Here is a 21294-nt window from a genome sequence, read left to right as displayed (position 1 = left end):
CGCGGGGGCCGCGGCGGGGCGGGGCCGCGGGGCGCTCCCGCCTGAGCTCCCAAGATGGCGGCGGCCAGCGCGGTGCGGGTGGCAGGCCGGCGCTCTAGGAAGCTCTTTGACATCTTCGTGGCCGAGGTCCCCTGGACGGTGTCGAGCAGTGAGTCTGGCTCCCCCCGCCCTTTCCGCCCGGTGCGCGGGGCTGCTGCGGGTCCGCGGCTGGGAGGAGCCGCCCGCCGCGTGCGGCGGCTGGGTCCCGCGGGGGGCCTGGGCCCGGCCGCGGCGCTTGCCGGCGGTCGCGGGTCGGGGGGCTGCCGTGCCGTGTAACCAGGTGTGCCTTTGCCCTCCGCAGAGGAGCTGAAGGAGTATTTCTCTCAGTTCGGGCCTGTACAGAGGTGCCAGCTGCCGTTCGTGAGTACCCGATTCTCTTTCTCCAGACCACCGTTAGCCTTTTATCCGCAGTATAGGAAGGAGCCGCTAACTGGTGCTGTCAGGTTTCCCAGCAGGAGCGGCGAGATCAGCATTTAAGAGTGTGCCACACAGCATTTTCCGTATTTCTGTAGTCATCGCTTCTTGGAAATCTCTGCTTGTAGTCAAGTCAAAATTGCTGTGCTCTCAGCTTTTTAACTCCCTTTCTCACCAGGTGCTTCTTGGGAGCCTGAGAGCTGTAGTCCTGTTTTACATTTAATGATCCCACTGGTTTTGGAAAGCTCCTAAAAAGCAAATTCTCTCGGATTCCCTTGTCACTGCCACTTCTGAATTATTAACCTAAAAGTGACAAAAGATGAAACCTTTATATATTGATGTGGGTTCACATTCCATCCAGAGTGAAAGGCCTCACACAGAAACCATATCCACTTTAGGATGCTCCTGGGCTGTTACCTGCTGCCTCTTAGCTGTTTAGGTTATCCGCATTATGAGCACGTTGATTAAGGCTGCTAGTTTCCAGTGCAGTTTCTTAGAGACAAACAGTCAAAAAAAAAAAAAAAAAAGTGTTCCTCTTCTACTCTGTTACGGATTACAGGTAACTGCCGATGGAGCAGCGGTTCTCCTGCCTGCCTGTATTTCTCCACATTAAGTAATCTTCAGTTAAATTAGGCTCAACATGTAGTGAACTTAAGTTAAATTGGATTCAGTATCAGTTCAAGACTAGTTTGGAAATGTAGAAAAACAGGTTGAGACAATTTGGTTAATTTTGAAAACTGAAGTTAAGGACATATTCATTAGGTTCTTGTCTGCTGTGGTCTGACTCTTGTGTCTGAAACGCTGTGTTATTCATTGCGAAGGTTGGCAACTTACTGTAAACCTGCCTTCATCATCAGTTGAACTGCTGCACACACGTATGTTTTGTTTTAATGACTACTTTGGGAGCATTAATCCTTAACTGACAGAGTTGTTTCTTTTACAAGTATCTGCCTGTGGCCTAAGACACACTGATTAAGATCTCACTGGGATACTGAAACAGTGCAGCATGACTACAATACCTTGTAGTTTAAGCTTCAGGAGTATGTGAAAATGTTGCTAATCGTGCCTGAAGTTCAGTGAATTCAGTGGCAGAGCTGTTGTGGCCTCATCCGTACAGCTTGGAATAATAAACACTCTGGTAGACCTGGCTCTTCTGCATTGTTCTCCCATTTACTGACAACTGTCTCTTTGACTGGCAAATTATTTTTAAAAATAACTTTTTTTTCCCTCTTTCAGTGCAGTTTGTGCTTGTCAACTAGAACTTGCAGCCTGCTTTCTTAGTATTTTTAACAGCTGCTTTATCTTGCTGAATCTTTTTCAAGTACTTGGGCAGGCTTATTTTCAAATCAGGCAGCCATTTAAATGTCAGTTCTGTTGTGACTGGCTTGATAGTAGATAATGCCTGCAGTTTGAAACAGCCAGCCATGTGTTTCTCCAGTCTTCAAATATACCTTAAGGTATTAAATTTGTGTGATTGCTGGACTCAAGTTGAGAGAAAAGGGTGCAAAACAGCCTCTGCTAGGCCAGCTCAGGTCTTAAGAATAAATATCTTGGAAAGTGTGAAATAGGCTTCTGAAAAAGCAGGGTTTTTTTAATCATTCCTGAATCCTTGTATTGAATATCTATATGAAATTATAACAGCCTATGTGAATCCATTCTACAGCAATTGAACTATTTTTTTTAATTGGTAATTAGGACAGAGACACAGGCTTTCACAAACGCTACTGCTGGATTAAGTTCTCGACTCCAGAAGATGTTCAGAATGTATTTCAGAAGGACTCCCACATACTTGAGGGTGCCAAGGTAACAGACATGTTAATTCTGTTAATAATTCTGCCTTCTTTTGGACATAGTAACTCTGCCCAACTAGTTTCAAGAGAGGTTAATCACTTTGCCACTTAGTGTGCTTTTAGTGTAGTCTTTTAAAATGAGTAACACTTTCATTTATCCCCCACTTCCAGCTTGACTAGCTAGGCTCTGCAGTCTATCCAGAGCACAAAACCCCTACGATGCTAAGCTAAAAGAACATGAATGTGGCAAAACTGTTCAGGAACTGCTTTGCAGCTAGGTGCTATTTCTCAGACAGGTTTCTGCAGGTAGACTCCACCATCTTCTATGTACATTGGGAGAAAAAAAGGGAAGATAAGGAATTTAAACTTAACCTTTAAACTGTAGTGAAAACAGATAGTTGGTGACAGAGCTATCATTTCTTAAAAGCTCAAGGAGAAGGCAGCTGTCTGCTTTCATGTGTTCAGGAGAGCTTTTAAAGTCAGCTTTAGTGTAGCTTTTTTACTTCGAAGGATGCTGTCTATAACATTTTAAATACCAGTAAAGAAAAAATAGGACACTATTTGGAAATCTCAGTGCATTAGTATATTGTATCAAAGGATGGCATACAGCATCAGTTTAAAAATTTCTGGTCGCCTACACATATGAAGTAGTTTGCCATGTTGACAGCATGTTGGCTGGTCTGTTAGAGCCAAAACTATTGTTCAGCTTCATTGCAGGAATTGGAGAGCAAAGTTGTTTCTTAATCAAAACAGCTACTGCTTTCCAAACACTTGGTATATAGTAGTGTTAAGACAGATAACAAGAAGGATAAAAGGACAGTGGTATATTTGAGGTCATTGACTGCCCGAAGCTATTAATAAGTTAGCAGGTCTCCTGTCAAAACCATTAACAACTTGCCCTAGTATGGTGACTAAATGGGGGGCAAATTACTATGGCAATTTTATTTATAGACTTACACACCTTGCCTTTACAAGAATTAGACTTGCTACATGCTTCAGACATGAGTAATTTGGAAAGAACCTTGAGCAACAAGCATCTTGCTACAACGGACACAAGCAATTATTTTCTTTGAATACTTTTCTTTGCAAATAGTTTCCCTCTGACAAGCAGGTTCCAGACTTCAAACACTACAAGATGTTAACATTAAAATGAATTGGTGAGAGACTTCAGGGATGCCTGCAGTACCTTGATTGTGATAAACCTTGACACGGTTCATAGTACTACAGAAGTTTTCAGTGGTTGTAGTTACTTCAGTAAATCTTCCTAAGAAGAGTTGACCTATGGGTTACAACTGCAGTGCAGTAAGTTAGAAGCAGAAATTAAGCAGCTGTCTGCAAAATTTAATTGTAAAACTGAGAAGCCAGGCAGTAGGCTAAGACCTAGTAAATTGAGCTGAAAGTAACATAGGATGTTATCTATATGCAGTTTGCAAAATAAGTAGTAAGATTAGTGCAGATGACTTTCTCAAGATTGCTGGAAGTTACTTCACTGGTTTTTATTCTTGCAGTTGTAAAATAGCTACATTCACTTATCTGCCTGGGGGTCAAGAAGCATCCTTTAACAACAAAGATGCAAGAGCTAAGAGGCTTCTATATAGTGAAATAAAAAGCAGAAGGCAAGCAGTAGTTAGCCTTCTTCATCTGTTGATAAATGAGAGTTGCTCTAGAAGCAAGATGTGTGAGCACTTCTCCCATTTTGCTCTAGGCGAGTCTTAAATAGCTCCACTTCAAATTCCAAGAAGCTTTTAAGATGCATCTTGCTGACACAACTAGCCATTGCTAGGCAAATCATATCCAACCTTCCTATCACATCTTAGCATTTGTGGTTATGGCTTATGAAACTGAACAGTTTATAGACTCATCTGCCTTCCATAAGACTGTTCTGGAAGATAGAAATCAAAAATATCAAACTTTACTGCCTAACTAACCTGATTAACTTCCCTCTCTTTCAGCTCTCCCTCAGACAGCAACGAGGTAGAAGACTCATTCAGCCAAAGAAAGAGTCAAACTGAGCAAGCAGTGGAAGGAGGCTTTATTTCACTAAATGTAAAGAAACTAAAATAAAGATCACTGAGAAACTATGAATATTTGATTTAAAACAGAATCCAGCTGTTTCCCCTCCTGGTTCAAATAAACTATGGTCACAGTAAAGAAACACTGAAATCATAAGCTCTCTAGCATCCCTATTACAGCATAAGACAGAGTAATTATGTACAGCAGGGGAGTTTAACATACACAGTAAAAGCTTTAGCTATCTACAAAACCTACAGTTGTAGGAAGGGCTTACATTCTTACCCTGAGATGCTGGGCTACAGGGAATTAGCAAAGTCAGAGCACTTGCTAAAGAGTAATTCCCCTGTGAAATGTTTCAGTGGTCTCCATTGCTCTGCTTTCCATGGGTAGCTGTCCTATGTAGAAGAATTACTCTGTGCGTGTCTATGCATATATCCACACAGCACAGAATTGTGAACTGCTTCTTTACACTGCCATCCCCCTATGTGCAGCTGCAATAGTAAAAATGCCTTTTGCATGAAGTCCAAGCTTGTAGTCCATTTCCTTGCTCCTCAAGAAGAGGCGGCACTTACTCCTTCCTCCTCTTTTTGCCCTCATGCTCGTGTTCTTTAGGGCGGCTGCTATCAGATGGCCGTTTGGAACCACCATGTTGTTTAGCTTCTTCCAGAAACTTGTCCAGACCAAATGGATCCTCCTCAAACTGAACTGGTCCATCTCTGCCCCTCCCTCTGGTGTTACGATCCGAGTTAGAAAACTCCTTGTCAGGAACAAATCTGCAGGAGAAAAGATGATACTCAGTTGCCTGACAATTCAGAGTGCTGGATGAGAGTATTCTTTAATAATGTTCTTACCTATTAGTCTTTATTCGTGCCTCTAAATCATCGCCATACATATCCTTATCTACATTTTTGCTTGGTCTGTAGATGTTCTGGGCCATATCTTTGCCACTTCTCCAAGGCTGGTCATAAACATTATAAATTTCATCCTCTCCTCCAGCAAAGCCACTGTCCATACCCTGTGAAGGAGAAAGATGAACAGCAGTGTAATACAAATCAGTCTGCAAAACTTAGCTAATTTACTTCAACATCAAGATACACTTGTAGTGTGATCCAGACTCATAAAGATGATTTACTATCGATTTCAGATGAGTTCAAGCACTTAATTAGGATATATGTATGGTTTTTGGTCTGGGTTTAAGTCCAATCATTACAAATCTCAGTCAGGGACACTTCTCTTCCAGAAAGGAACAGGAAGGATTACAGGCCATTTGCATTTCAGAATAATGGATCACTTCAGCCTGCCTTGCAAATACAGCTGTCTACAGTAGCAAGTGAAAATAATATGAAAATGCGTATTTCTAGAAGTTCTAACTTACGTTTCCAGAAGTTAGAACTTCTGGAAAGATGCATAATTTAAGCCGACTGATCTAAATCACACAGAAGCTTATGCAATCTGTGAAAGCAGGAGAAATGCCTGCTTGTTCTCTTCTGATACATCAGCTTTCCCCTCTGCCTGCAAGTCTTTCGTTGGAGACATGAAAACTTAGAGAGATTGACTGACAAACTGCAGGACTATTCAGGGACTTATTGAAGCCTAATCTACTCTTTCTATCTCTGAATAGTACAAAACAAACAGAAAATAAATGTTGCTGTTAAAAATCCATCTTAAAATACACAAATAGTGAACATAGGCAATAGTGGGAATGGCAAGTATTTACTTGCTTCTCTCTCATAGCAGATTTCCCTTATTCAATCAGTGTATTTATACAGAAGAAGATAGAGTCACTCCAGATTGCAGGCAAAATAGCTTTCTTCCCCTCTCCCCTCCCAAAAATACCCTTGAATCCAGTTACATATTCAAATTACCAATTTTGTTGCAATAGCTATGCCATAAAGGAGATCAACAGTAGTTACGCTGAGTCTCTTTTCAGAGCTCATCCACACCATCCGTGAGAACAGGGTCCCTCCAGTACTCTAGCTACAACCACAAGGGAAAGATGAGCTGTTTGCACATCCTTCTCTTAGAAAGCTACACAGCTGTGAAAAGGTATTTTTACCTTGCTCTGATTGAACAGCCTCTGGTCATATTGGACTTCGTTGGATGGCCTGGGGTTGGGTACCCCTAGGGCAATAACTTCACTGATATCTCTGTTCTCATTTCTCTGCAACTTTGACCTGAATTAACAATTAAATTTTATTAAGTCAGATAAACCATATTTGGTTACATGCTCAACTGCAACCTGATGCTGTATTAGTTACTAACAATTTCCCCTGGGAGCTAGAGTTTGACTTTTGCTCTTGCTTACTATGTAATATTTAAAATTTGTCTCCTGGCAAGGGAAACATTTGGGAAAGTTATGTTCAGCTGGGCATGACATTTAAATTTGCTTTCCACTATCTGCAGTTTACATCAAGCTGACTTGGTCTAAAATGTCATGTTTATTTTTTGCAAGAACCAGTGTAATTATATTCTAGGAAGGCTGAGCAATCTAATTTTAAGGTATTAGAGATTTTAAGCCTCCAGAAACCATTTGTGCTCAGAAATCTCACTGGCTTAAGCAAACAAGATACTTCAGCCTACACTTGCAATAGGTTGAATAAACAAAACCACTAATATCTCAGTCTCGCTGAAGTTGTAGGATCCAGGTTTCAACCTTCACTGTCAACGTGTTAATTAAATCTGAATATACTGAAATTCTGATTAAAAAAAACTAAAAACAAACAACAAAAAACCCAACACTCCTCCATACATCTGAAGAATCCTAAATTTCTTTGGTCAGACATTTTTGGCTGAAGATAGTCAAAGCTCAAATTCTCAAAAAAAGAGAGAGATATTACACAATTAAGTGCTAGTGTGCTGGCCTCATATCTTCCTAGCAACTAAAGAGTCAAATACCTTTTATGCATTCTTTAAGTCTTATAATTGCAAATCCAAGTATTTTCTGCACATAACCAGCAATGGTACTACAGCTTTTAACCCTTATCAAAGGTATTTCAAACAACTGAGTATCTGCACAAGGTATAACTCAGGCACTTGCATCAAGCGAAAGGAAAAAAACTCTATGCAAGTTTACCAAATGGGGAAGCCAGTGCCAGTGCCAGTATAGGAATAAAGCAGTTTTCTTTTGTGATTCACCTTTTGTCAGGGGCTGCCCTGGAAAGATTCCTGTCATGCTGTCTCTCTTTGCGCCGGTCATGTCTGATTTCATCTCTCTCTCTAGCTTCTCCATCCTCTGTACAAATATGAGATTACTAATTATATACTAATATTTGAAATTTGAATCAACTATGCCACAGTCACTGGCACATTGATTCAATTCAGTATTCATTTACAGAAGAGAAATGACCCTTAACACTATTTAAATTATTACATTTTATGCAAACTGAACAGAACATAAGGAAAATCATGTCTTTCTTACACTACAAACAATTAACTGTCTTTGACAAGATAGTTGAGGTAGACATATCCAAACCATGTTTTCTTAGCTTTCAAGAACTTAGAGTACTTGTTCATCTAGGAAGTAAAACCTGAAAACACCCACAGATCACACTGTACAATATTTAATCCCTTTTAATACGTGCTAGTATAAAAACATCATTCAAGCACGTAGGCATCTCTGTGTGCCACCAAGAACATTCTGTGACTCAGTATCACAGAATCACCCTGGTTGGAAGGGACTTCAGGAGGTCTCTAGTCCCACCTCCTGCTCAAAACAGGAGCAATGCTGAATCCATATCAAGTTGCTCAGTGCTTCGCCCACTCAGGTCTTGAAAACCTGCAAGGACAGAGACTGCCAGTCTCTCTGGGCAACCTGTTCCACTGCTTGTTGTCCTCATGTAAACATAAAGTTGCACTTTATCTGCAACAAGCCTTTCTTTAAAAAAAAAAAGAGATTAGGTTAGAACAGTCCATGCGAGCTGTTACTTATACTGATCCAATGACATCTCTGAATTTCTGAATGTTCTCCTAAACATATACGCTGCCATACAGCTACTGGGTTCAAATTCAGATCCCATCAAAATAGACTCCCATCAGCTAGATTAATTCACTGGTTGATCAAGTAAAGACATGAAGAGCAGATGTCATGCTTAGAAATTACAGTTGACATTTAGCTATTTTAAGTTCTCAGGTTATTTCTCCCAACCTACACTTTAGAGAGGTTTAAAAAAAAAATACCCACAGCATCCTAGTAACAAAGAAATGTACCTTTTTCAACATGGGTTTTGATCCCTGCTCTCCTCTCTCTGGCTTTCTGGGCCATTTCTCGGAGCTTTTCTTCATGTTTCTCCTTTTCTTTCTGAGCCATCTTCCTCTCCACCTGGGCACGCATCTCTACAGCCTCACGAGCCTGCATACATAAGACCCCTAGTTAAAACAATACAAAGCTAGCACCTGGGATGCAAGCACATCTTCCGTCTTGGGTGCTACCCAGTAAGCAGGGCAGGAATCAAGTCATAGAGACAAAGTTCAAAGCCTGACAACCACAGCAATTGGAGCTGAAAAACAAAAGCTATGAACTCCAATAGGTTAATCCAGGCTGAACCACTGGTTCAAAAATCTTGAGGATAAGACCTTATGTTAGCCTAGCAGCAAGACAAACTAAAGAGCTACAACCTATTCACAGTTGATTTTCCAAAGGAAATGAACATACAGAGAAGGTGGAACAAACCAGTTTAAACAATCACCTGACCTTTCTATCAGCAATATAGAGAGCTTCAGCTAGCTTGGCAAAGTTCTCATTAATGTGAACTGTCTGCAGTCCTCTGCCATCTGCAGCCAGGCGCTTGTCTAATGGAATGGTGTAACCCTGGAATTGAAACAGATAGACAGTTAATCACAGAAACAAGCATTGCATAATAAAACAAAATAATCCACAAAATTTGGTCCATCATTAATATGCCTCAATGGACCTGCTTCATGTGTATTCCAAATTTGTCCTAGACAATACTAGCTTCTCTCCATTTTTTTTCCTCATCAGGATTATGTTTTCCCTTCAAATGACATCTTAATAGACTGAGAATGATAGTTTTTGATCAATAAGCTCCACTCTTTGCTTTGTGTTAAAAACTACAGACAACAGCTTTCCTAGTCTCTAAGCAATGTTACCATTTGTGCTTATAATTTAACTTCCCTGAACTGTTTTTATACCTACGGAAAGGTTAGATGATCCAAAATGAGAAAGGAAGGGGCAAGGCTGTCAGCAAAAGCGAGACACTAAATGCCAAACACCAAAGGCTTCAGCTTTTGAAAGCAAAAAAGTATTTATAGAAGATATAAGATTCTTTATAGCGCGCTCTACAAAATGTTTGCTTTGGTTTTAGCATCTGTAAACTAAAATTTGATCTCCTAATCAGTGTCAGTCCCAGTTATGCAGCTGTGTTGGGGCAGAAAAAAAATATCCTAACATGCAGCTTTTCCTTCCTCCATTTGGAGAGGCTGCCTCAAAACAAGAGCTTGGTAAGTCTGAGAAGAATGGCTGGACCAGTCATTATAAATTCTCCCTTCTCTCTGAACATTAAAATAGAATTAAAAAAAACCCTGCCTACTGATTAAACCAAAGGGACAGCACATACCTACTCTTACAGGAAATAAAAGTAGCTAAGCTAAAAATTTAGCAGTGCTAAAAATTAATTAGTGCAAGGATGCAAAAAGAAGAACTCTCAGAACTTTCTGGAAATTCAGACTGCAGTATCAAAAAAACCCAAAACAAACAAACAAACGCCCCCCCCCCACCACACTTGGTTCTCTAAAAATTACCTTTCACTTTTTCAGTTTAGATGGCTTTACTTTGTGAGCACCAGAGGATTTGGTTTCAGGCTCCACACACTGCACTATTATGGGGATTTTATCTAATGCTGTTTCTTCTCTCAAAATATATGATCTCTGCCATGAAGTAATATATTCTCTCTCAGCTCTATACTCCTGTCAATTTGACAACCTTAATATGTAGGGAAGAGAAAAACTGAGCTGTACAATTGTGTGTTATCCATGCTGGAAGCAGCCAGTTTACTGAACTCCAGGGGTTTAAAACCAATGTTACTCAGGCTGTAGATCATTCACAGAAGTCTCCCAGCAGGATGCAATTTTAGGAGTGAATTTATGACAACTTAATTACCTTTGCATTTTTCCAGTTTGAAATGCACGGGGGAATTTTCCACTCTTGCTGCTCTTTCACGGTCATCTGATTTGAGAGAAAGTCATCTTTAGATTTATAGCAAAAAGAAGCAGTTTTCTCTATCACAGGCAGCTATGAAACTATTGAGACAAATTAGAGTACAAAGTTCAGGACACTGCGACAAAAACCCCAACCCTTCTTAGCAGCAGTGAGACGTTCATTTGCGTACTCTACCTTTGCTTACACAAAAGAAAGTTAGGACACAGTGATTCAGCCACCCCCTTCTTAAACTATCATCACAGAACAACTTATAGCAAGCTTGTTAACATTTGAACACTTAATAGTTGTTCAGGCTGTGGGAAACTGATGAACCACTACAGTCATCTCCCAGGGGGAGGATAACCTTTAAAAAACAAACAAGCTCTCTAGTGTTGTCTACAAGCAGCATGAGTGAACCAAGGCTAGAGCCTCAGCCAAACCATCCTAGCCATGGACAGCTCCAGAAATGCAGACTGGCATAAAATGTATGAGAATTGTACTTAATGTTTGATGAGTTATATGGGGGGAAAAAAAATACCCTCAGACATGCCCAAGCACTAAAGCCTGCAGCAAGCACCAAGTTTATCACTTAGTATCACAGCAAAAGAACAAGGAGGAGAAGATGTGTGGAAATGAGATAGATCAAAGTGGAATTTGGGAACCCATCTAGAAGTCAAACCTGAAAATAACTACTGTATTTCATACCTTTCTACTGGGAGAGTGCATTACTGGAGCTGGAGGAGAAGGTGGTCCACGCGGAATTTTCTTGTTAATTCTGAACAATTAAAAAACAAACATGATCAGAACTTTGTATGGAAACACACTTCAGAATCTTCTATTTGCCATGAAGAAGTTTTGAACAGTTACTTGAATCTTGGAGGCTCCATGGGGTCCTTCTGCATTTCTACCATCCGAATAACTCTCTGTTTTGCTCCAGAGTTGAAAGCCACACCTTGCTGAGATGGTGTGTACCTGAATAAAATGGTCAAAACATTCAGTTCTCTGCACACGGCCAGACATTCCTTTCCCACCACAGCTTTCACTCAATTCACTATTCAATTATTCACACCAGTTTAAGACTCTTCCACTGTAGAAGCCAGGAGCAGGTGACTGCACAGAGGATACTGAACTAACACAGAGCATTAACTACACCAAGAAAGAACGCATCTTCCCAGGGCTACATTCTCCTATATTAACCTAGATTCCAAAGTAGGAGAAAGAACAAACTAATAGAGAGACACTAAGCATGTCACAATACTCTTTCCCTATGCTTATGAATCTCTGGGGACCACTTATGGGATATTAAGAACCTCTTCACATACTCAGAATTCATCTCAGGCCAAGTTTAACTCTGCTGTGGAATTCTTCTGTGGTTGCAGCAGAGAATCATCATAAATATGTACCAGCCTCCTAATAATTCCGAATTCTTTCCAATTGCTCATTTTTATTTAAGGGAAGAATCTTGTTATGTGGTTTGTTCTGGGGAGAAATTCCCAGTAAAGAGGCTGTTTCCGGGCAAGATTCATAGTGCTCCCTGACAAACCAGTAATCTGTTGCTGAAAAACAATAAGCCCTCAAAGTTTCACAGCTATTGATACGTGAAGACATACTTCAACACACTTCAAACTAGGTTGTCACTAGTAGATTAATTCAAAATATATAACCCAGTTTCATACTACTTCCAGAAGAACAGAATTTAAGAGGAAGAGCCTTGTTCTCAGGAAGTCAAGGAATGTCTTTGTTTTCTTTAATTTTACATATGACAACATCTCATATACACACCAGCACTACCTACCGAATGTACTGTGCAGGAGCTAATTTGTCAGCTGCTCGAACTGGCATGGCTGCTGCAACTTTTTGAGATACTGATTTTTCCAAGGCTGCTCTTGTCTTCTCTGTGATCTGAAGACAAAAGTATCACAGTGTGCATCTCATCAAATATGCAAGACATACAGTATACCTCAAATAACTAGGCACATCAATGCATACAATACCTCTCTAATTGCTTCCTCATCAGGTCTTTGCAGTTCAGGATCATCCACATTCATAACCTCTTTTGGCACAAGATCTGTGTACTTGCTGTAAATAACCTGAAACACATTATATTTTATTAGTGCTGAAGAATAGGAATAAATAGAAGAAGTATGCCAGAAGAAATGTTTCAGGCCTAGATTATACTTTAGGTACTAATTAGCACTTGTGTACAACTCTAAATGCTCTGCAATTACACATTTTTTAATGACTGTCATAGAATAGGAAAACAGCCTGGACCCCATTTTACAAATGGAATAATCAAAGTAAAGAAGCAATCTGACTAAGCATTAAGTAAATTGCTGCCAGAGCTGGGATTAGACACCACCATTTCCTGCTTCCCTTTCCTACACTCTTCCTTTCTTGGGCTCCCCAAGACATCCAGAAAATCCACATTTATACTTCTGTTTTCAAGGATCACTTAGCAGCTAGTTTTCACTAGCTTTAAACCCCAGTTTCAAATATAGGCAAAGAACAGTACTAGATAACTACATGGAAAAGATTCTACTGTATTTCATTAATGTTTCACACCAAAGGGTTAAAAGTCATTATTATTATTTCAAGTGGAATAAAGTGTACGTCCAACTATGAGACTGACCTCAGAGTAGCCTCAATACTAATTTGGCACACAAGAGCCATTTACTGCTTCTTATCCTCCACTCTCAACATTTCTAATCCTTTAATATCAGTAATATTCCAGCATCTCAAAGATGAATGCTAGACATCTGAGGAATAGTGTTCCTCTAAGGTAATTAACTCCAAGTCCCAAGAATCCTGCCACATAAAAAACTAAGTATGCTTAAAGAGTTCAGATTATCCCAAAAGAATGGGATGGTGGTGGGAATGGAGGAAGGGCGGTAAGAGATTCTTTCAAAACTACAGTATATTCTACCCTCTCTGAGAGATGTCTGGGATATAAGTGAACTACTAATTAAACCCCCCAAATACTGCACACATATGGAAAGCATCAGCAACACTGATCAAGAACATGGATGAAATTAGTTTGAAAATACCAAAATTCATGTCTCCATCAAAAACTTGATACACTTGCATGTTCTAATTGCAGTCCTTTTTTTGAGGCAATACAGTCAGAGTCAGATGAAAGATACTGCACTGTGTTCCTTTTCCAGATATTTATCTTATTTTAACAGTAATCTTCAGACCTTTTATTAATCTAAGATAAAGAAACTAGGACTGTTTGAATTTTATCATGCCCATTCACTACCCCTTTTCCACTTCTGAAATTTAAAACGAAACCATCAGCCTGTGTTTCAGGTATTTCATTTTGATTGCTACTGAAAAGCAAAATCTGAAGTCTAGCCACAAATCAAATTTTCGGTATTTGGTACAACCAGATGATTCCTTCTCTGGCAGAGGAAACCTTCACAGGCAGCAATTAGAAAACTGTATGCCAGAATGCCATCAGAAAGAGAATATTCTTACCTAACTAGCTGCATAAATACTTTAGCTCATGGTAGGATTTAGTCAATCAATCACATTCAGAGTTCCACAAGAAGCTTGATAGGAAGAAGTGCCTCAACAAAAATTGCTTACTTTTTAACACTTAAATCCCTCCCCTCATTGTATTTTATTCTGTATATCCGGTGCTTATGAATCCTATGTGTAAATCAAGAAGCTACTACTAAGCACTGCAGAATAAATGCCTTCCTTCTTAAGTTTCTGTTTTTACAGAAAACAGAATGGTTTCATCATCTGAAGTATGTAACATTTTAGAAGTCACTACAACTACCTGGCTGGAAGCCTGGCAAACATAACACAGAAAGAATTGCTGATAAGCTCTCAAACCAAACTCTACCGAGAAGTTAAATGCATTACGGGTAATGAATACTTTCAATCATTTTAGTTCTATGAGCATTCTCTTAGCCTGACCCATTTCTGTGATACGAGTTTCTTAAACAATGCAACTACTATCTCTTGTGAACGTTTCAATTTAATTCACAATCTTGAGAGAAAACTGCACATGGGCGTTGTGGTTCCTTTTTCTCTATTAGCATTTAAGCCCTAGTGTTGGAACAAGACAACTCTTGCACAGAAAATCTTTATCATTCTTGCCATGAAAAAGTTATAGGCCTAATAGTACCTTCTCAATTTCACTCCCTTTTCTGTCCGTGAAAAGATTTAATAAGAAATTATGTCTCTTTATTTTCCTAATAAGGAGACTGAGCATCAATATCCCCAAAACATCTCAATTATTGATGCTCCAAGTAGTATTTCAGCCTGGCTATTAGTCACATGAGTAGGGACAGTATCGGGAGAATCCATAGCAGCAAAACAGCTAACCATACAGCCAGTGATGGAAGTCTTTCACCTGGAGCTACATGGAACTTCACCTTTGGAGCCACAAAGTCATGCATCCACGTTCATCTTTACCCATCGTATCACATCTAGCAGACTTTCTGCTAGCTCCAAAGAGAAGGTTTGTCACACTATCTCAATTATATCAGCATTTTTCAAGGAAAATTCTCTGAAGCAACTATTTTTTTAAATGCATAAGGGAACAGATGCAAGAGACACGAACCGCTGCAATAGCAAAAGCTGCTGACAAGCCACTTAGATGTAGGGTTTGGGTGATGGAATTGCTGCATCTACAAGAAGGCAGAATACAACATTCAGCTTCAAAAGAATCCAGAAACTGGAGCAAAAGCAAAGTTTGCTTCTTAACTCTGACCAAACATTAGCTCATGGAATGGTAGGAAAAACACTATGTGGTTGCTGGCAGCTAAATATCTGTTTCTCTTAACTCCATAGAGATTGAAAAAAATATCTGAATTATAAAATGTAGCTCTCATGATGCTGGAACCTCTGTATGTAATCCTACTTACACCGTACTATCACAAATTGCATCTATCGAACCCAACACAGATCACAGAAGAATTGCTCCCTAGGGCACATTTACTAATACTCTCAGGTCTCCTGAAAGACAAATCAAGCAATAGTATTTCTGCTACTTCCACTTCAGTTGTTTCAAGTATCTAATTTTCCCTCAGTTTTACTCCTCCTTGAATCATGATACTTTATCTTTAGTATCTGCGTTTACGTCCAACTGGATGCGATCAGAATCAACTTGATCCAGAATACAGAGCCTAGAGACAGGAATTAGGAAATCCTAATTCCAGTTCTGCTATTAACAGAGCTGAGTTTTAGAAAAGCCACTCATCTGTTCCATACTGATAGGTATAGTCACAAAATAAGAATTTTATTGCTTCTTTACAGGATGCCGTATGGATCCAAGCTCTTCTTCCAAGTTTTTGCTCGGGACTCCAGAAAGTGCTGTGAAGACCTGTTCTTCGAAGCATTTTCCTAACTATAAGCCAAGTAAGGTAGAGCAATTTCTGAGCCACTACATAACTTTAGAAGATTGGTCATTGTTTTCTTGAGGTCTACCATAATTTCTAGGTCTTTATCAAATATACATAGATCCAGATGTTAAAATATACACACTTCTATCATTTGAAAGTTGAACTTGATTCCACAGGTGAAGATGTATTTTGATAAAGTTGTAAAAATTTAACTATACTGATTTTTTTGTTTTGTATTTGATCTAGAGCTTCCCAGTAATCAGTATGTTATTTCATGTCTACTTTTCTGCTACAGGTCATTTTTTTATTCTTTGAGGTCTGTAAAATTCCATTTAGTATCAAGTGTAATCACAAAATTGTATAAATATAATTAGTATTTCAGCATCTTCCTCTTGGCAAGCAATTCAAGATGCTACATAAAGTATTGATCAAACTCTAGTGACAGTCCCCCCCAAAATATGGCCACTACTATTGTTTCTGTTTTGTCAGATTACTTCCTATCCCAATGACAGCTTGGAGTCTCATCGATTTGACTCATTTTTTCAAAGATACTGTAGTAATTTAAGATGCACAGGATGAGGATATACAAGATGTGACACTTACTTGACACTCAACTGAGTATTAGTTAAATATAGCAGACTTTTTTTTTTTTTATTGCAGCAGGAAGTATTGCTTATGTATAAACTCAAAAATCAATTGGCTACCGCATACAGGAAATTGAAGCTTGCTCCCATTAAACTCAGTGGAAGTTTTGCCACAGTTTTGAACTAAGCTTAACACAGAAATTTTGGTGTGTAAACATTAGCAATACTTCCTGCTGCAATTCAAAAGACACACACACACTCCCCCACTCCCAAAAATATTGAAAACAGACAGAAACATCAAATGTTGTATTAATAAGGCAGCAGGTATATTATTCTGGAAGTTAAACTGTATTTTGTGTGCTTCCCCCACCCTGCCTTTGCCACACCAAAATGAGGCGCTCTGTGACCAAGTCTGCTTTCACTTTCTTGCCTTCACTGGAAGGCCAAGGAAGGCCATTAAACTATCAAGAAAGTTTTGTGTAGTGACCTTCATCACCATTATCTTACCTTTTAATTACAAAACGGAGAAGATCACACAATCACAGCAACCGAGTCCTAGTTCATTTTATTCTCCAAGTCCAAGTGTTCATATCTCTCTGATATTTTTCAGCTCTCAAACTTATAACAAAATAGGACTGCACCTCAAGGAGGCAGTCCAGTAGTCTAATGCCAAACCAATGAGTTTAAGTACGCACAACGTGTACATATAAAATTTCCCCTGCATACATTCCCAGCCTACACATTTGAAGGAATATTACCTTGTCCTTTGATTGTCCTTGTCGAGCTATCGCATCGTATTTTATTTTCCCTTCTGCATCCACTTGAACTGCCAGAGCATTGGACATTTTCTTCTTTCGGCCCATATCCAATGGATATTGGGCCACATGAATTTCTGGGAAAGCACCCCCATCTCCAAAATCCTACACAAAGGAAAACATAGTGAATGACAGCAAGAAAAAAGGGGACTGTATAAGAATTGCCCATTTTTTTTTCCCACTGGGAAATGGAAAAAAAAGAGTTAATTGGTTCTAACAAAAAAACAAACAAACAAAAATCAATCATTGCCAGAATGCTCTAGCCACTTTACTATTATAGCTGTTGAAAGAGCAATGGATTACAGAACTTACACTTCTAGATACTCTCCTGCAAGATGTCCATGCATTTCAGTGTCTTTTATTTTAAGAACTATTCCTCGCACAAAGCAAGACCCCATATCAATGACCAGAATGTGGAGACACTACAGCGCTACAGACAGTACATGATCAAATAGTCAATTCATACGTAACTTAAGTAATTAGAATTTCAAGAATTCATCTGCTACAATAAGGCAACTGTGGAAGTACTAAAGTTAAAGAGTGTGACTTTTTTAGTGAAAATCTCTGCAGGTTATTTGTTGCTTTTCACACCATAATAAACTGAAGAAAAAATTTTAAAAGCTTTGCATTCCTTTCCAAGCCTGTATCACAGCTTTAAAACGGTGCAACTGCCAAGCTATTGGATTTTCTTACTTTGACATGCTAATACATTGAAAACTGGGCAAGCACCCATTACCCCAATACTTTCAAAAGGGTTTGTTTCCCCTCTTGTTCAACGTGTTGCTGTAAAAGGATTTAATTGGGGGGGGGGGGGGGGGGGGGGGAAGATCTCTTGAAGCAGACCACCCTAACTCAGTAACACTGAGTATACACACAGAATTGGTACACTTCCTAAAATAATTTCAGGCTATAGTTCCAAATGCAGTTCTTCAGATTCTTTAGAGGAAGCATTTGCTTAAGCAGCACCAGCATCTCCTCCTCTTTCTGCTGCAATGGCATAGCTTTTGCAGAGCTTGACAGTGAATCAGATCAGTGAAAAAGAATGGTTCCATCTTCAGCAGGTTGATCCTCCACCACATTCACCATGTGGCCAAATAGCTTTGCCAGTGCAACACAGAGTGCACTGAGACTGGAGTAAGTGGCCAGAACACTTCCTGCCACAGCAGCAAACGCTCATGTTAGCTTAAAGTGCTCACTGAAATACAGGCCCAGTTATTGAAGGTCTTCCACTGGATGTCCCACATTCAACAATTATTTATAGAATCAATGTTAAAATATTACCTCGAACAAAGGTTAATCATTCCTCAGAACTTTTTGCAGAACTCTAGATCTTTTAAGAATGGATATTTTCAATGATGCCATCTTGGTATCACTGGACCAAGGTTATGCTTTACAAACATCTACTACCCTTGAAGAATTTGCATTTACGTAGGTGTACCGGGAAGTCCTTAATGGCCTTTTTGAGGCCTGTAACATTCTGTGGCTCAGTGATGCTGGAAACTGTTTGAAAATACTGACCTAACTTTTTAAGAAGTTGTTAGCTAACACTTGGAGAGAATAATATACTAACTTTAATAACTAAAGAGACAGTGTAGAGAGAAAATTTAAGTGAATGGATAGCTCTTAACATCATAAACATTATTAAATGAGGAGCCTACAGAAGAATGTTTATTTTAGAGGAACACTGGAACTATCTGAAGTCACCTTTTTTAGCACTAATGAATCACCAAGGTACTGTATTGGATCCATCTTTAAAAAGATGGGATTCAAGCATAAGCATGAGAGCAAGGCGGTTGTTAGCTCATGAGATGATGGCATTGTGAACAATGAAGGATCATGAAATATTGTATCAAAACCTGAATAGCATGCCTTGTCCCAAGAACACTGGCTTATGAATGATCATAACAGGTCTCAGACATTATGTTAAGTACCATTTCAAATCTGCATTTTTTTTTTCAAATCTGCAATGAGAAACTGTACCAAAAGATTTTTGTAATCAGAATTATACACCTGCATTTTTTCTTCAAATTTTCAACTCTTACAGTTGAAATTATGCTAAACAGGCCAGGATCACAGCTAACTATCATCTAAGATTACCATCCAAGACCCTTTTGCCAGTAACATACTTTAACGATGACAAATTTTAAAGTTTTCCTCTCAACTCCAACAAGTTTCTCCCTCCACACTACCAGTTACCTTTTGTTACCATAAGAACAGAATACCCATAAGTATTCTGTTCTCTTACATATATCTGTTTACTTATTCCAGCTATAATCCAGACCATGTATTTAACCAATAGTGATGAGGATAAAATACAGATGTCTCTCCTGGAGGATCTCTGCATTCAGAGTTTGTAAACTGACAGGGCCACAGAACTATTTCCACATTATTGCATAACAATTTCTAAAGGGAAGAGACCATACAATATACTGCTTACCATAAAACTTTTAAAGTAACAAAATGAATTAGAGTTTCCCCCAACCCAAGAACATATCCATCAGCTCTGACAGAAGTTCTCCATGTGGTAAGGCTCCACATAACTCTTTGTGCTACATTCAAGATGCTCAGAGTTTATTTCTACACCAAAAATACACTTTTTTTCATGAACAGAGACAAACTACTACAGTGTGAATTTAAACACTTACCTCTAGCATCCGTGGTATCCATCCTTTCCGGTAACCATATGGAGGAGGTTCTCTTCGTGATGACACTAGAGCAGTTTGCCTTGATCTTTGCGCTCTTGCCCTTTCTTCCTGTTCTAGCTGGTCCTGAGACAGCTGGGTTGGAGCTGGTAGAAAACTGCACGTCCATAGATACCACCAAATAAAAAAGAGACAGTTAATTTTGAGAATTCCACTCAGCAAAACTCAACCTACACTCCAGTCTACAACTAGATTATTATTCTTCTCTACCATTGATCAATACAGGCTTAATAAACTTGAGTATTGTGCTCATGAGGGCAGTAACTTCCAAGTTTAAAGGGGCACTATGCACTTTTTCCACCACTATCAGTCAGACTAAAAAAAAAACATACCCCTAGTTTCAGCGACTCCCCCTTCTCTTCTCTCAAAACAAACATCCACGAAGAGATCTATCAACAACCTTCCTCATTGGTACTAGACCCCTACCAGCCAAAGTCAAGAACTTGAGTCTCAAATTCTTGACTTTTCACTTTTCAGCTCATCTAGACGGCTTTTTACATGCCTCCAAGGAAGCGTCCGCCTCCGAAAAGGAGAGCATTTCTGAGCAGACCGCAGAAGCTGCACTCCGAAGGTGGTCAGAGAGACACAACAACTCGTAACAGAGACCTCTTGTCCTCACTAACGGTAAGAAAATCCCCACAAAAGCCACACGGATCCGATCGCCCCAGCCGGGGCGGGGGGCTCCTTCTCCCCGCAGAAGCACGCGAGAGAGGAGCCCCCTCGCCCAGACGGCGGCGCCTGCACTGCCCAGTGCCGCCTCCGGCCAGGGCACGGCAGGTCCCGGCGGCTCCCCCGGGCCCAGCCTGGCTCTCGCCGTCCCCACGGAGCGGCGGCGCCCGACCCACCGCGTCCGGCCTCCTCCCCGGCCGCTGGGCCTGGCGCCCCAGCAGTCCGCGGCCCGGCAGGGCACGCCCCACGTGCGGCGCCCTGCAGCGGCCGGAGGCCCACAGCGCGGCCGGGAAGCCGCAGCAGGCAGGGAAGAGCAGCCCCCCGACCCGGGCAAGCCGAACCGGCCGGACCCACCTGGTGAGCGCCATTTTGCCGCCGTCGTCGTCTTCTCCGAGCCCAGGCTGTGGGGGGAGGGGTGGGGAGCGCCGCTGCGCATGCGCCGCGCAGCACAGTTGGGGGCTGGGACTTGTAGTATCAGAACTCCGCAAGTAGAGGCGGGAGGGGGCAGGGTGTCCGCCGCCGTGCGCGTGCCGCAGTGCTTCCTGGGAGACGTAGTCCCCCGGCAGCGCGGAGGCGTGCTGGGGCGTGCTGCCGCCGTGGCGTCGGTCGCTCCAAGGCTGTGAGGAAATGGCTGCGCGTTCGGGCTGAACGGTCTTTCCCACATACAGAGCGGCCGTGAGGGCCTTTGTCTTCTTCAGGGCCAACTCTCGGGGTGCAGGATGGTGAAGGGCATCTCTGTGCAGGCTGGTCTCTGGCTGGCTGT

At 40.6% G+C, this 21294-nt stretch overlaps 2 protein-coding genes across 2 annotated transcripts; one reads left to right on the top strand and one right to left on the bottom strand.

The window, feature by feature from the left end:
• Positions 1–10: 10 nt before the first annotated feature.
• SLIRP (SRA stem-loop interacting RNA binding protein) lies at positions 11–4328 on the top strand. The gene is made up of 4 exons (XM_026120381.2): positions 11–148; positions 341–399; positions 2149–2256; positions 4196–4328. Exons 1-4 carry the CDS (start codon positions 55–57, stop codon positions 4253–4255), a joined length of 321 nt encoding a protein of 106 aa, XP_025976166.1. The 5' UTR covers positions 11–54; the 3' UTR covers positions 4256–4328.
• On the bottom strand, positions 4261–20973 carry SNW1 (SNW domain containing 1). The gene is made up of 14 exons (XM_026120380.2): positions 20886–20973; positions 19806–19959; positions 17104–17265; positions 12405–12500; positions 12206–12312; positions 11278–11382; positions 11116–11185; positions 10372–10437; positions 8947–9063; positions 8463–8604; positions 7392–7488; positions 6313–6430; positions 5108–5271; positions 4261–5029 (listed from the first exon to the last, which is right to left on the bottom strand). The coding sequence occupies exons 1-14, from the start codon at positions 20897–20899 to the stop codon at positions 4825–4827; spliced, it is 1617 nt and encodes a 538-aa protein (XP_025976165.1). The 5' UTR covers positions 20900–20973; the 3' UTR covers positions 4261–4824.
• Between the last annotated feature and the right edge of the window lie 321 nt (positions 20974–21294).

The sequence above is a fragment of the Dromaius novaehollandiae genome, chromosome 5, assembly GCF_036370855.1.
Source record: "Dromaius novaehollandiae isolate bDroNov1 chromosome 5, bDroNov1.hap1, whole genome shotgun sequence".
NCBI classification, from domain to species: domain Eukaryota; kingdom Metazoa; phylum Chordata; class Aves; order Casuariiformes; family Dromaiidae; genus Dromaius; species Dromaius novaehollandiae.
Note: the sequence above shows the minus strand (reverse complement) of the source record. Positions and strands in the feature narration are given on the sequence as shown.